The 16,925-nt window shown below is 38.8% G+C and overlaps 1 protein-coding gene across 1 annotated transcript in view; it reads left to right on the forward strand.

Moving 5' to 3' along the window:
• The first annotated feature begins 7,187 nt into the window (after window positions 1-7,187).
• LOC141802257 (uncharacterized) overlaps window positions 7,188-16,925 on the forward strand; it is a 28,652-nt gene continuing 18,914 nt past the window's right edge. Inside the window, exons 1-2 of the mRNA XM_074685785.1 lie at window positions 7,188-7,462; window positions 14,267-15,315. Of these exons, the coding sequence (XP_074541886.1) occupies window positions 7,192-7,462; window positions 14,267-15,315 (1,320 nt within the window). The 5' untranslated portion in view covers window positions 7,188-7,191. The remainder of the gene's footprint in view (window positions 7,463-14,266; window positions 15,316-16,925) is intronic.

A 16,925-nucleotide genomic window follows, 5' to 3' on the forward strand; every position in this document is an offset into this window, starting at 1 on the left:
AATGACAGACACTTGAATAATCTGCTGATCCACTAAAACTCCTTCAACTTTAACTGCTTCTACATTTTGCAGACTTTGACTAGAGACTCTGTTCACACATTAAACTGGCCCCATTATCCTTTATACTATTTACACATTAGTCATAGATTTCTGATTTCATCTACGTTTTTGGAGATTTCACTGTTTGATCTTTCTCTCTTTTTTATTTTTATTTTTTAACTTCTATAGGCTTATTTATATTTTCCACTGTATCCACTGTCTTTATCCACTTTGTCTTCGCTTTATCATTTTCCTGACCTATTCTTTCTTTTCTTTCTCTCAACTTTTCTTTTACTTTCTATTTCATTTTTTCTCTTCTGCCTTTCTTCTTCACTTCTACATCACTTTTACCTCACCGTTTTTCTTAACTCCTTCTTTACTCTGTCTTCACTATTTCTCCCTTCCTCTTCTCTCCTTCTACACTCCAAATTTTCAGTTCATACTTTGTTCAACTATTTAGCTGTTTTCTTTCACATTTTCAGCTTTTTCCACTAGTATTTTCACTTCTTCAGCCTCAGCATTTCAACGCATTTCCTGCAAGGAAATGCAATTTCTCTAGTTCTTCTTTTTCTTCTTCTTCTTCTTCTTATTCTTCCGTACGTTTTTTGGTTCGCTAAAACTCCTTCAAATTTTGTCCGATTTTCACCATTCAAATTTTAAACTATTCAGCTTCTTCTGGAGATGCGTGCTATGACTCTTCTCATATGTAACCCTTAAACTTTTTGAATTATTCAGCTTTTTATGAAAATTATTCTCCATCTGAAATGCATTGGAAACTTCTGCTTCTCTTGAAAAATGTCCTTCAACTTTCAGAAGTTCTAGCCTCCTCATACTTCCACTTACAGACTTCATTTAAACTTTAAAATATTCAGCTATCTTTCCACTCTTCAGGACTTTGTCTGCTCTTTAATATCTTTAACTGTTTTTGAGATTTCACTGTTCAAGCAACATAAACTTTTCCCACTTTGCCCTAAAATCTTAGCTTCCTAGAGTGCAATCATCGTTAGCTAGAGTGCGACACACTCTTGCAGAAGGGTTGCTGCTGTCTTTGAAAGAATTGTCATAACTTCTGAAATATTTACAGTAGAAACTTAAAAAATACATCACACGGTACCTAATCGTGTGCTGCTTCTGACAAAGTGGTTTTTAAAGCAAAAACATCAAGCACTTTATCACAAAATGACCAGCTATCATGAAGTTTTTACACCCTCACGCCATCTCCTCCAATGTTAATTCCTGAGGAGTTTTCTCAAAGATCAGTGGAATTTCCCTCATTTGCAAACTGCTCTCAATGACACAGTTCTGCATCTCCATACATGAAAGTTGCACCTTCAGCTTCCCCGGGATCTTGTGGTTCTTATGATGTGTTTATTTTTATTGTAGCCCTCACGGTTTTGGCAAGATGACAGAAGATTCAGACTCTTGCTTCACCACAAAATGCCCAGAGTAACACATGAGCAGGGCAAAGTTCTGCAGCTGCAACTTAACGAGCATTCGTCTCCTTGACAGTCTGTCATCTCACACAGCTGTATGTACTAGCTCATCAAAACAGTCAGGAACAAAGACACACATGTACTAAAGTTATTTATAACACCATACCTCCCCCTTTGACTAAATCTACATGCTCCACTATTCATACAACTTTTCCCACACCCTATTATTCTCAAACTGCTACTTTTTCTTCTATTACTAGTGCTACATTAATCTCTGTACTGTTTTGTCCCCTACTTCTCCTACTTCTTCTCTCCATTCCACATTTTCAGCTCTGGTTCACATCTTAACCCCCTTTTTTAAAAACTTTTAAATGATTAAACTTTATTTAAAACATTTTACCAACAAAAACAGAGACTGAAAAAATCTTCTGATCCACTGCAACTCCTTCAACTTCAACTGCTTCTACCTTCTGCAGACTTTGACTTAAAGACCTCATTCACACATTAAACTGGTCCTATTACCCTTAATCCTATTAACACATTAGTCATCGATTTCTGCTTTCTTCTACATTTTTGAAGATTTCACTTTTTGATCTTTCTCTTATTTTTATTATTTTATTTGAACTCTTTTAGGATAATTTACATTTCCACTATATCTATTAAACCTTTCATCTCATGCAGCTGTTTATACTAACTCATCAAAACATTCAGGAACAAAGACACACATGTGAGTGTGCTCTTTCTGTCCCTCACACATCCCAGACCTTTGCATGCAGTGACATTTCCATCACTACTTCAGTTACTTAAAATACCATACCTCCCCCTTTGACTTAATCCTCATGCTCCACTATTCATACAATTTATTCCACAGCTTTTACTGCTTCTTCTCCTACTATTAGTACTGCATAAACCTCTGTTTTTTTCCTATTTCTGCTAATTGTTATCCTGTCCATTCCACATTTTCAGCTCTGCTTCACATCTATAGCCTTTTTTAAACTTTTAAATCATTAAACTTTATTTAAACAATTTTACCAGCAATGACAGACACTTGAATAATCTGCTGATCCACTAAAACTCCTTCAACTTTAACTGCTTCTACCTTCTGCAGACTTTGACCTTAGACTGTTCACACATTAAACTGGCCCCATTATCCTTTATGCTATTTACACATTAGTCATAGATTTCTGATTTCATCTACGTTTTTGGAGATTTCACTGTTTGATCTTTCTCTCTTTTTTTATTTATTTTTTAACTTCTATAGGCTTATTTATATTTTCCACTGTGTCCACTGTCTTTATCCACTTTGTCTTCGCTTTGTCATTTTCCTTACCTATTCTTTCTTCACTTTCTCTCAACTTTTCTTTTACTTTCTATTTCATTTTTTCTCTTCTGCCTTTCTTCTTCACTTCTACATCACTTTTACCTCACCGTTTTTCTTAACTCCTTCTTTACTCTGTCTTCACTATTGCTCCCTTCCTCTTCTCTCCTTCTACACTCCAAATTTTAAGTTCATACTTTGTTCAGCTATTTAGCTATTTTCTTTTACATTTTCAGCTTTTTCCGCTAGTATTTTCACTTCTTCAGCCTCAGCATTTCAACGCATTTCCTGCAAGGAAATGCAATTTCTCTAGTTATTCCAGGTTCTTCTTCTTCTTCTTCTTCTTCTTCTTATTCTTCCGTACGTTTTTTGGCTCTTTTCACAGCCTTCAAATTTTGTCCGATTTTCACCGTTCAACTTTTAAACTATTCAGCTTGTTTAGGACATGTGTGCTATATCTTTTCACTTTTCTAACTATTAAACTTTTTGATTTATTCAGCTTTTTCCAAAAAAAATTCTCTATTTTAAACAGATGGGAAATGTCAGCTCCTTCCTTTAAATCTCCTTCAACTTCAACAAGCTCTAACTTCAGCTTACTTCCACTTACAGACTTCAATTAAACTTTAAAATGTTCAGCTATCTTTCCTCTCTTCAGGTTTTTATCTGCTCTTAAACAGCTTTTACTGTTTTTGAGATTTCACTCTTCAAGCAACATAAACTTTTCCCACTTTGCCCTAAAATTGAGGCTGCTAGACTGCGGAATGTTTTCAAATAGAGTGAAAGAGGCTGCTGCAGTAAGGTTGTGCGAATCTCGATCGAATTGTCATAACTTCCAAAATCTTCACAGCAGAAAAATAAAAAGTACATTAAATGGTTCACTGAAGGCTCCTGCTTCTTACAAAGGGAGTATTTTAGCAAAAAAAATGTACAGTTTTGCCAAAAAACGCCTCAGTGTGAGAGAAACCGTCACATCCCTGTAATCTGAAGTAATGTTAAAATCTGACCAATATTTCTCATCAACTTGATTCCTAACAACTTTTATACATCACCCTCCTGCGGTCAGTTTTAATCCTATCATCTTGTAAAGCATATCATCTTGTTCATCAGAGTCTCCAGATTCTCACAATGTTTTTGTTTTTCTTCTAGCCCTTAGGGTTTCAGCATAAATGCAGTTTGTTCGGACCTATGTCTAGCCCAAAAATCCAGCTTAAGATCAGTGGATACAAAGGAGTTCCAAAGTTCAACTGCCATTTCACACTCATTATGACATCAGCAAGATTACCATGGTAACCACACAGCTGTGGATATTCACTGATTAGTCTTTGAAGGACAGAGAAACACATATATTTCTTTATAATGCCTAAACAGCCAACCCAAACTGTCTTACACGAACACATACAGCCAACCCAAACACACACAGACCAACACACACACACACACACACACACACACACACACACACACACACACACACACACACACACACACACACACACACACACACACAAACATTTTACCATCCAAAACCGTCAAAAGGCAGCAGAAGATTCAAACATGACAACCTTTCATCACACACAGCTGTTTATACTGAGTAATCAAAACATCCAGGAACAAAGACACACATGTACTTCAGTTACTTATAATACCATACCTCCCCCTTTGACTTAATCTACATGCTCCACTATTTATACAGCTTTGTCCCACAACTTATAATTGACAAACTGCTGGTTTTTCTTCTTCTTTCTTCCTTTCTTCTTACTAGTGCTGCATTAATCTCTGTACTGTTTTTCCCCTATTTCTTCTACTTCTTCTCTCCATTCCACATTTTCAGCTCTGGTTCACATCATAACCCCTTTTTTTAACTTTTAAATGATTAAACTTTATTTAAAACATTTTACCATCAAAAACAGAGACTGAAATAATCTTCTGATCCCCTGCAACTCCTTCAACTTCAACTGCTTCTACCTTTTGCAGACTTTGACTTGAAACTCTGTTCACACATTAAACTGCTCCTATTCTCTTCATCCCATTAACACATTAGTCATAGATTTCTGCTGTCTTCTCCATTTTTGAGATTTCACTGTTTGGTTTCTCTCTCTTTGTATTTATTCATTTTAACTTTTAAAGGCTGATTTACATTTCCACTGTATCCACGTTCTTAATCCACTCCTTTATTTTACATTTTCAGCTTTTTCCACTTTTATGCAAACTTTTCCAGCTTCAGCATTTCAACGCATTTGCTGCAAGGAAATGCAACTTCTCTAGTGTGTAAATGAGATGAGGAGAATAGGACCAGTTTAATGTGTGAACAGAGTCTCGAGTCAAAGTCTGCAAAAGGTAGAAGCAGTTGAAGTTGAAGGAGTAGCAGCCTTTTTTGTTTGATTTGAGTCAAGTTTGAGAATTTTATGGCAGGTTAATCGGCAGTTTTTTTCAGTAGCAGCAGCTGCTTCTCTCAGTCAAATTGAAAACATTCCGCCCTCTGAGAGCAGGAGGAGAGGTGAAAAGAGTGAAAAGTTTGTGTCGCTTAGACAGTGAAATCTCAAAAACAGTTGAAGATATTAAAAACGTTATTACAGATATCAGTAGTGGAAAGATCAGTGAACATTTTAAAGCAAAAATGAAGTCTGTAAGTGGGAGTAAGCTGAAGTTAGAGCTTGTTGAAGTTGAAGCAGATTTTAGTCAGAGGAGCTGAAATTTCCCATCTGTTTAACATAGAGAAATTTTTTTGGAAAAAGCTGAATAAATCAAAAAGTTTAATAGTTAGAAAAGTGAAAAGATATAGCACACTATTCCTAAACAAGCTGAATAGTTTAAAAGTTGAACGGTGAAAATCGGACAAAATTTGAAGGCTGTGAAAAGAGCCAAAAAACGTACGGAAGAATAAGAAGAAGAAGAAGAAGAAGTGGAATAAAGTCACAGGATAACAATATGTTGAAATGCTGAGTCAGCATTTCAACATAATAAAGTAGGATAACAATATGTTGAAATGCTGAATCAGCATTTCAACATAACTAGAGAAGTTGCATTTCCTTGCAGCAAATGCGTTGAAATGCTGAAGCTGGAAAAGTTTGCATAAAAGTGGAAAAAACTGAAAATGTAAAATAAAGAAAAAAAATGTTAAGAGAAATGAGGAAAAGACAATGAGTGGATAAAGAAAGTGGATACAGTGGAAATGTAAATCAGCCTACAAAAGTTAAAATAATTAAATAAAAAGAGAGAGAAACCAAACAGTGAAATCTCAAAAATGTAGAAGAAAGCAGAAATCTATGATTAATGTGTAAATGAGATGAGGAGAATAGGACCAGTTTAATGTGTGAACAGAGTCTCGAGTCAAAGTCTGCAAAAGGTAGAAGCAGTTGAAGTTGAAGGAGTAGCAGCCTTTTTTGTTTGATTTGAGTCAAGTTTGAGAATTTTATGGCAGGTTAATCGGCAGTTTTTTTCAGTAGCAGCAGCTGCTTCTCTCAGTCAAATTGAAAACATTCCGCCCTCTGAGAGCAGGAGGAGAGGTGAAAAGAGTGAAAAGTTTGTGTCGCTTAGACAGTGAAATCTCAAAAACAGTTGAAGATATTAAAAACGTTATTACAGATATCAGTAGTGGAAAGATCAGTGAACATTTTAAAGCAAAAATGAAGTCTGTAAGTGGGAGTAAGCTGAAGTTAGAGCTTGTTGAAGTTGAAGCAGATTTTAGTCAGAGGAGCTGAAATTTCCCATCTGTTTAACATAGAGAAATTTTTTTGGAAAAAGCTGAATAAATCAAAAAGTTTAATAGTTAGAAAAGTGAAAAGATATAGCACACTATTCCTAAACAAGCTGAATAGTTTAAAAGTTGAACGGTGAAAATCGGACAAAATTTGAAGGCTGTGAAAAGAGCCAAAAAACGTACGGAAGAATAAGAAGAAGAAGAAGTGGAATAAAGTCACAGGATAACAATATGTTGAAATGCTGAGTCAGCATTTCAACATAATAAAGTCACAGGATAACAATATGTTGAAATGCTGAGTCAGCATTTCAACATAATTATTACAGTTAAGTCCTGTAAAGGTGTAATACAGCAATTTACTGTGAGAAAATACAGTGAAACATTGTGAAATCCTGGTTATTTTTTACAGTGTAGGTTACAGAAGATGACAGAGAAACTCAAGTTAAGACCTGATCTCACCTGAAAACTGGAGGAGGACACTACAATCAACTGGTGGTTAAAAAAAACGCAGAAACATGAAAACTTTCTATCTGTTTCCACATTTCTTTGTTGCTCTGCAATGAAGTCTAAGCAAAGGCTGGATTTCTACAAGATGTCATAAATAGGGGCTCTTAAAGTGAAGAAAGTGAATTAATCATCCAGCAGGTGGCGGTAACGCAATGACCGCGGATGCCAACTTCCTTTAAATCCCATCGAAGAAGATGAAGTTTACCTTTTTTGACTCTCCGTCAGGAAACTCAGATGATCTCCTCAGAGGAATACGACATCTTTTTTCTCCTGCTTCGACTCTCGGATGTTTGGAGATGTCCAGGTTTAAAGATCTTGAAGACTTATTCGAGCGGCGGCTGCTCGCTGCGATTACGCGAGACCTGGATGAACAAAGAACAACACGTGGATACGACGAGGAGTTCCAGCGCCAAAAAGAAATACTGGATGTGATTTTAATCCCTGAGATTAAACTGCAAAGAACAGGTTGGTTTCTGGAAATGTGTGTGATCATGTTGCAGGGAATCGATCCAGCAGACGAATGCTCTGATCTAATGAGATTTAGTTCATGTAAACAGCCACATTAGTATAGAATAGAATAGAAGATACTTTATTTATCCCCGAGGGGAAATTCAGGAGTCACAGCAGCATTTAAGAAAACAAAAGTTAGAAAGTGCACAGAAAGTGCAAAAAGGTCCACAAGAAAATAGATGCTGACAGCCCGTCCACCACTCTCCAGCCCAGCCAGTCTCCACCTCCACAGGGTCCAGGACTGAGCCTCTTCAGTCTTGCTCCATCTCTGTCTCCTAGATCCTGTCTGCTCCCAGCAGGTGAAGCTCTTCCAATGTGTTGTTGGTGTCTGATGTTAGCTCCGTTAGCCATATCTGTGGATAGCATGATGCTACTCTGCCCTCTGGTATTCCCTCTGTTGCTGGGTTAGCACAGCTAGCTCGTCCATCTTATTGGAGATAGATCTTACGTTCCCAATAACGATGAATGGAGGGACAGGTCCATGTCGTCACTTCTTAGCTCATACCTGAGAACCAGCACGTCATCCTCACCTCACATCAGGTCTTACACCAGTTAGCATTGACATGCTACAAGCTGCTAACAGCTGAGTTCACATGTAAACAATGCAGCCATGGTTACATGTAGGATCTCCAGTCAAACACAGGAGAAAAGTAGTAAAATATCACTGAAGCCACAAAAAATGAGAAGTGTTTTGACGTCAATAAATTAAAAAAAGGAGACCACCATTGAAACCCCAAGTTGACGAATCCACATTTAAGCGACAGCCCCCTGAGAATGGTATCAAGACATTTTTTGAGGACCTTTTATCAACACACTAAGGGCTGTAAAAGTTGTGGGAGGATGTTCTGGACACATGAGAGGTGATTTGATGTCAATAAATTGAAAAATGAGAACACTATTGAAATTTTTACCTTGTGAAAAAGTAATTGATGCTGTTGATTTGCATATTTACTTTTATTTAGCTTTTTATTGGTGTGAAATGTTAAGGGTTGTCACTATATTAATTAATTCCGTTGCTAGGCGCTACCCAAGTAGCTGCCTGTTGCAGCAGCTCTCTCGTCTTTGTCCGTTTCTTGTAATTTTTTTCGTCTCTTTTTCGTCATCTTTGTATTTGGAGTGGATCATCACTTTGTATGGTTCATTGTCGGTCACGGACACCAAACTTTTTGTGGCCTCGGCGATATTTTTTACTACTTTTCTCCTGTGTTTGTCTGGAGATCCTACATGTAACCATGGCTGCATTGTTTACATGCAAAATTAGCTGTTAGCAGCCTGTAGCATGTCAATGCTAACTAGTGTAGGGCTTGATGATTTCCCTCGAGCTGAGGAGGAGGAGGTGAGGACGACGTGCTGGTTCTCGGATGTGAGCTGGGAGGTGACGACGTGGACCTGTCCTTCCATCCATCGTTGTTGGGAACGTGGGATCTCGCTCCGGGGGATGGACGAGCTAGCTGTGCTAACCCAGCGGCATCGAGCTGTTCATGGACGTGGCTGATGGAGCTGACATCGGACGCCGCGACACATTGGAGGAGCTTCGCCTGCTGTGAGCAGACAGGATCCAGGAGACAGAGACTGAATGGACTTCTGGGGAGGCTCAGTCCTGGACCCTGTGGAGGTGGAGACTGGCTGGGCCGGAGAGTGGTGGACGAGTGGTGGACGGGATGTCGTCATCTAATTTCTTAAGGACCTTTTTGCACTTTCTATACTCTTTGTTACTTTTGTTTTCTTACATGCTGCGGTGACTCCTGAATTTCCCCTCGGGGATAAATAAAGTATTTTCTATTCTATTCTATTCTATTCTATATATATATATATATATATATATATATATATATATATATATATATATATATATATATATATATATAAATATATAAATATATATATATATATATATATATATATATATATATATATATATATATATTTATATATCATACATTTTATTTCGGGGATGAATAAAGTATTTTTATCTTATCTTATATATAATAGAAGTGGATTCAGACGTCTAAAAATCAACTTGTTATTAAATATTGATATGAGCAGTATTGCACTTTTACGATGGTCCCTACTCCATCCATAGTCACTGGCGCGTCTGACAGACATTCACTTCTTTACAACCCCCACTGCATCCCCATTAAGGTTAAAAGAGGATATCGCAATCGCAATCGCAATGTCAGCACATGCAATTCAGATTTTTCTCCATGATAACCAAGCACGTCTGTAGACTCATCATGACACAACTTTTTTTATTAAATCGCGAGCACAATCGCAATCGCGATATCGTCCACCTAATCGGAAATCGCACCTTTTCCCCAAATCGTGCAGCTCTAATTACGGGTTAGTTAAACTTTATCAAAACTGTGAAACGTCTGCCTCAATCTGTCCTCCAACATATCCCCAAACTGTGAGAAATCGATTCTTTGGGTCAGAGCTATTGCAGGTAATGGATGGGGAAAAAGGCGAATGTTGAATATGAAACGGTTGTCTTTTCTCTGTGTGTAGTGATGTGTCGAGGGCACTTAATAACGTGACTTGTCTTTATTATCCCTTAAACAAGTAAACATAGGATTTGATAGGTTTTTTTTTATTTCTCTTTAGCTGCAAATCCTCAAAACAGACCATTTAAAAGCTAGATCATATAACTAGCAATTCTTAAACTGAGAAGAGTTCAAATATTACATTGAAAAGAAAAATTAAGACAAAATCAAACTATTGTCTCAACAGACAACTATTTGTAACAAAGGACACAAGTTTTTGTACGTGTTTTTCCTCTTTGTAGCTGCTGATCATGTTGTTTCAATCATGTAGAAATCTACATGATTGATGATGTGCTTAGCACTTCTGAAGTTCAGGACATGGCAAAACAAACAGTGAAACTTAAGATAAAGAGGCTTTTTGGGCGGTGTCAGGCTTCTGTTTTTTCCAGGGCTCCAAAGGCAGATGGTTAACTCTTGTTAATGTCAAATGAATAACGCAGGCATTGTGAAGAATACAGCACACAAGACCGAGGTTAGCTTGATAGGCATCTTTTTGTACCACTACAGCCATTACTTGTTTACAAATGACACTTTTTATCTAATGTTTACTGTTGTGTCAATTTCTTTTTGTTTTTACATTAGTATTAGTTCTAATACTAATGTAAAAAAAATACTTGTTCATAGCTCTTCTTGGTTGCTCGAAGTTCAGCACTTTCATGACACTCTTGACTTTCCTGTAGCACAACTGTCAGGCCCCTGACATGGCTGTTTGTGTGATAATACCTCAAAAACATGGTGTTGTATTACAGAAGTACGAGGATTTGAATTTTTGGTGGTAATACCTTTAACATTATTTCTTGGTGTTGTACTACAGCAATAAACAAAGATACTAAAGATCAGGATTTGTTCTCTTGAACCTCTGTACCACAAATCTCACATACACCCAACCTCAGCTTGTAGAATTTTACATTCAGTTTTTCTCAAAAATCCATCATTTTGTTGATGTTAACATGTGGGCACCGTCCGACTGTATTTAAAAACTGTTCTGTAGTTGCAATTTTCATAACGCAGAAGACATTCATTTTTACTCCAAAGAAATTGTTTTAAAGACAGTTGACAAATTTAAAAAATCAAAGCAAGGATATAGGAATGCAGCTCGCCTCACTACAGAAATGTTTATTTATAGCTCAAAAACAGCAATACTTGAACTACAATGAATAATTCTTCTTTTCAAAAACCTGGAAAATGGGCTTTAGATACAACCAGGGATACAACCACAACAAACCATACATGAATCAGCAGAAACAAACACAGAGCCCACATTAGCGCTGCTGCCCTTTACAGAGCGCTTGGCCACATGTTTCTTCAGTGCCTCCCTTGCTCCTACAGTTGACTCCTTGAGGGTAGTCAACTGTAAGGTCAGCAGCGTCCTCCAACCAGTTTCTGTTGCTGTCGTTTTCCTTCTGGCAAAAACTGTGGTGTGCACAGCATGTGGCAATCATCTTTGGTGTAAAGGTAAAGTGAAAGTTGCTATTGTTCAGAAGAACCCTTCACCTTGCCTTTAGCATTCCAAAAGTCATCTCAACACCTACCCTGGGTGAGCTGAGGTAGAGGGTTAGGGGTAGAGGGTTATTATTACTAATTTATTTTTTAATGATTTTGTACATATTTTGTGTAGTATTTATTTTATAACTGGCCTTACCCTAGGCAGCAGGTGAGCCCTCTGGTGCAGGTGTGACTGTTGCAGGACTCTTGCATCATGTGCACTTCCCGGCAATTTGTAGCTAATGCTCCAGAAACTGGAGGAAAACATGAAATTTCACAAGTGCTTTAAATTTTCACAGTATATTTAGTATGACTGCATAACATTAAACATTTTGGGCTCTAATTTTGTGGTGCAGCGCAGGGGGCGCAAGCCTGGCGCCGCCTGCGCAGTGCTAATTTCGTGCGGCGCACCGCCGTGCGCTGCCAATTTGACAATTTGGTAGACCGTCTGCGCAGAGATGGGTGTGAAGGCGCGCCAGGGGAAGTTGATGGCGCACCAGGGGGAGGTGTCAGCAGATTCATGTTGATGCAGTGACAGTTTCGTGCCAAAAAAGTGCGCTGAAAGCTGGCCAGCTCCAACCTGGTCTATCCTCAGCACAAGGCGGAGCGCTCCCCACGCAGCTGTAATTTGGTGACAGGCGCACATGTGCGCACATGTCAACAAAGCCTCAGAGGCAGGTTTCCAGAGTGTCAGGCACATTTTAATGCGATAAACAATCACAGTAATCACTATTTAATGTAACCGTCTGAATCAGCATATACATTTGTATCTATATTAACTGTCCCGTCACATCTGATGTCAGATTAAAGCCGTTTGTCATAATGGAAAGTTAACCTGACGGCAGCTGGAAGTTTGATGCACATCTTACAATTAAACAAAAAACAGCCTAAACATCTGATACTGAGTATATATCTGGTTCTCTCATTTCATTTAATTCAAAGAAAAGGAGGGAGAGAAAAGACGAAGAAAAAAGAGACGAAATAAATGTTTGTCACTCAGGATTTACCCGTGATTTCCCATATTTCTCTGTTTTAGTCTTTATTTTTAAGGTGATCTAAAAAGATGGAGTACATTGTTGTAAGGAGGATGAGGTGGAGACACTGGGAGAGTATACAGTATATCACCAAAGGCTCTGCTTGGCGTTGACAAACCAGGAGTGCAGGTGGATCAAAAGTATTCTGAATGGATAAGCCAGCTGTGTAACTGTCTCTTCATTTTGTTCTCCTATTAATGACAAAGGAACAGATTAAATCTGTCCCGGGAGCTGGCCCACAAGGTGACGCGCGTCGTGTCCTCCGATGTGCTCCACTGTCCATTGACCTGCTGCAGGCACAGCGGATCTGACCGTCTCCGCTACCAGCACTCTCTCCGCGGTGCTGGAGATCACTCAGACCAATCAGACGCTGCGCCTCGGCCGCAGGGCATTTACAGGCGAGGAGAGGCGCTCATTTGATTGGTGAAAACAGCGCTCGGCTGTGTTAAACCCACTCACGGCTTTTCTCCTCCCTCTCTGCCATTTGCGCGGAGGGAGGCGTGGACGCGCAGCTCTGCGCTCAAATGCGCCTGGACTGCGCCTCTCTTGGCACTGCAGGAAACTTGCAAAGTGCGCCGGTCACGCCCTGTGCACACGGCGAAGGCAGGCGCAGGGCAGGTGCGCCTGCGCCTGGTCTACGAAATTAGAGCCCAATATGTTCTTCCCTGTTTCCTTTATTACATCCCATACACAGAGGTAAAATAGAGCCCTTCTTAAAGCAAAACTGATGGTCCACAACATAAGCCATAGTGTGAATAATAACAGCTGTCCTACCAGCATTTGTGCTCGACCATAGCCTGCAACACATAACTGGGCCATCCCTTTTGATTAACAAAATTCATGTAGCCATTGGAGGTAGCACTGGGATATGGGACCCATCAATCAATCCCATTATCTGAGGGATGTGATGCAAAGACTCAAACTAGCTGCAGCTTTAGCGGCATGCATTACATCACAATTCAGGGGAACCTCCAGGAAAACCCCATCCAACAAACTCAAATTGCGCATGTCTACTACTCTTAAAAGCAAAGAGCAAACTTAACTTGTAACTGATGGAAGCGAGCCTCGCTGGTTTGCACAATGCCCGTCCGAACAGGTGTTGTAATCCTGTAGCCCCGCCCCCACCCTCTGACGTAGTAGGTGCTTATGCTGCGTTCCATTTTTATCCGAAACTGGGAAGTCAGGATTGGGAATGACATCATCTCCGAGTTTAACTTTCTAGTTGCCAAAACAGCAGTATTTCTGTATATATATCTCCAGCTTGGCGTTCCCACTTGGAACTCAGAAATTCAGTCTTCCACGTACAAATGGAAGCCTGTTCTTTGTCTGTGAAATAACAACGAAACAATGCTTAGTCAGGCACTGGCCACTGGCACTAGCAGTTAAAAAGGGGTATCAGTGCGATCCTTTGGCTCTCTATCTCTGATCTTTGGGGGGATGGTCCGTAATTACATATGGCTGTCAAGTTGCATCAGCAATCTCCAAATTCAAATCAGCTTAACTCCACTTTCAGTTCTTCTCTGAGATCAATGTCTCAACAAGCAGAAGGCTCCTGTAATTATTTGTCCAGTTGTGAGATTGTCATTTCAGTTCAGCAGCAGTGCTGAAAAAAAAGACCTTGAATTTTTTTTTTCAGATTTGCTTTTCCATCAGTAAGATGATGTAATATCACATTAATAATTGTTCACTGTGTCCTGCAGGTGTTCATCTACTAATAGAGAAGAAAGAGGAGCTTCCCCCTGAGCAGCAGGAGAGGAGCCCCTATCCAGACCAGGAGGATAACAAACCCCCACTCATAAAAGAGGAACAGGAGGAACTGTGGATCGGAAAGGGCAGAGAGCAGCTTCAAGGACTGGAGGAGGCTGATACCAAGGTCCTGTTTCCTTCAGTCCATATGAAGAGTGAAGATGAAGAGAAACCCGAGTCTTCACTGCTCCATCAGAGACTAACTGACCACATGGAAACAGCAGCTGGTGGAGAGGACTGTGGAAGACCAGAACCAGCAAGGAGCTCAGATCCAGAGAGAAATTTACAACCAGAGATTGAGGTTAAGCTGGAAGCCTCCTCAGATACTGGATCAGGGTCTGATGACGAAGCAGATGACTGGAAAGACACCACAAACTGTGTTAAAAGATTTAAATCAGCCAGAAACAAAAGCACAGAGACTGTGAAGTCACACAGTTTTCCTGAGCCTGGTAAAAACTATCATTTGGTTTGTCTCACAGAGGAGAGACCCTACAGCTGTCCAGAGTGCGAGAAAGGATTTAATTATAAGGTAGATTTGGGAAGACACATGTTGATCCACATCAAAGAAAAACCTTACAGCTGCCCTGAATGTGGGAGAAGGTTTAACCATAAAGGAAACCTGACTGCACATATGATTGTTCACTCCGAAGAAAAACCTTTCAGCTGCTCTGAGTGTGGGAAAAGCTTTAACAAAAAAGGGAATCTCGCTGCGCACATGTTTGTCCACACTGAAGAAAAACCTTTCAGTTGCCCTGAATGTGGGAAAGTATATAAGTTCAAGGGAAATCTGACCAAACATTTGGTTGTCCACACCATAGAAAAACCATACAGCTGCCCTGAATGTGGGAAAGGATTTAACTTCAAGGGAAATCTGACTCAACATATGTATGTCCATGCCAATGAAAGACCATACAGATGCTTTGACTGTAGAAAAGGATTTAACCATGAAGATAGTCTGACAACTGATGGAGGGACTCAAGTAAAAATTGATTCTGATTCTGATTAGAGGCTTTGCAGTCATTTTATCACAAATAATCACATTTTAAGCTCATATGAATATTTGACAAGAAAAGCAGCAGTTTTCCTAAAAATGGATTTCAGTAGACAACTGAAATAATGAATATACATATACATATATGGAAGCAAAAAAGAGACATAACTATTTGAATTCCAACAGCTACTGAATTTTAAACACTGAAATAAAAACACCTCTGAATTTATGCTTTGAATTATTTTGCCATCAAAACCATGTATCTGAATTTATTTGTCCTAAATTAACTTTTCAAACATTCAGATCCCAAAAAAATTACTTATTTAAAATTCAGATCCAAAAAGTTTCAAAACTCAACAACAAAAGATTCAGGTTGCTCATATTCAAATTGTCAAATTCATTTCTAAATACAACTTGTCAAAATTCAGATCTGAAAATTTCAAGTTGAAAAATTCAGATCCCAACATCTGGGCTACCCAGGACAAGAAAGGCAATATACCGTATTGATAGGAATATGAGAAATGTTTTTTTTCCATTGAAAATATTGTGAAAAAAGGGATCCCTACAATTGAGGTCTAACCATAGACACATGCTGATAGTTGTCTACACTGTAAAAAATTACCAGGATTTCACAATGTTTCACTGTATTTTCTCACAGTAAATTGCTGTATTACAACTTTACAGGACTTAACTGTAATAATTACAATATAAGACTGTAATTTTAAAATTTACAATAACAACAGTATTACTACAGTCAACTGCTGTGATATTTGCTGTTTCAATTATTACCATGATTTTACAGCATTTTATTGCATTATTTCACCATGAAATGCTGTATTAAGACTATCTGCTGCAAAAACACAGCAAATTCCATGAACTGAATTGTGGGACGTGCAGCAGATTTTCAACATTTTGAAGGTTGATGCCACCAAAGTAAGTTTAACATATTCTGTCAAGTTATTGTACCCTTGTTTTCCACCTTTGCTTTATCTACATATTGTCATTTTGAACTGGTGTGAAGTTCACCATATTAATTCCTCTTTTCTCTGACGCTTTTTTATTTGCTTTTCTGACGCTTTTTTTATTGCGGCCGAGGCGCAGTGACTGCTTGGTCTGGATGATCCATGCCAGCGCGGAAAAAGTGTGCTGGAAAGAGCCAGAAGCGGAGACGGTCAGAGCCTCTGTTACCTCAGCAACCAGGAGAACAGACTGACCATCGGGGCGCGCATCAGAGGTCATGAAGCGCGTCACCGTGTGGGCCAGCTCCCAGCACAGATGTAAACTGTTCCTTTGTCAATAATAGGAGTACAACATCTTTTTTAGATCACGTTAGAAACAAAGACTGTATGTCAGCTTACACTGTAAAAAGGGAATCTCTAGTCAGTTGAGGTGATGGAATTTTTTTAATCAATCCAACTCAAAATTTTTAGATTAAGGTTTCCAATGTATTTCTGTGGATCATGTCAACTTGAAATTCTGCGTTAGTACAACTAATAAAAAGAAGTAGTTGGACCAACTTAAATGAATTGCTTCAATTGGTCACACCTAAATAAATTAAGTTCTTTGAAATGAAATAAACTAGTTCATTTAACACAACTTAATAAGTCAAATAAACTAAATAT

This window comes from Halichoeres trimaculatus, unplaced genomic scaffold (genome assembly GCF_033239565.1).
Source record: "Halichoeres trimaculatus isolate MK-OKI-2021-1 unplaced genomic scaffold, fHalTri1.1 fHalTri1_scaffold_13, whole genome shotgun sequence".
Taxonomy (NCBI): domain Eukaryota; kingdom Metazoa; phylum Chordata; class Actinopteri; order Labriformes; family Labridae; genus Halichoeres; species Halichoeres trimaculatus.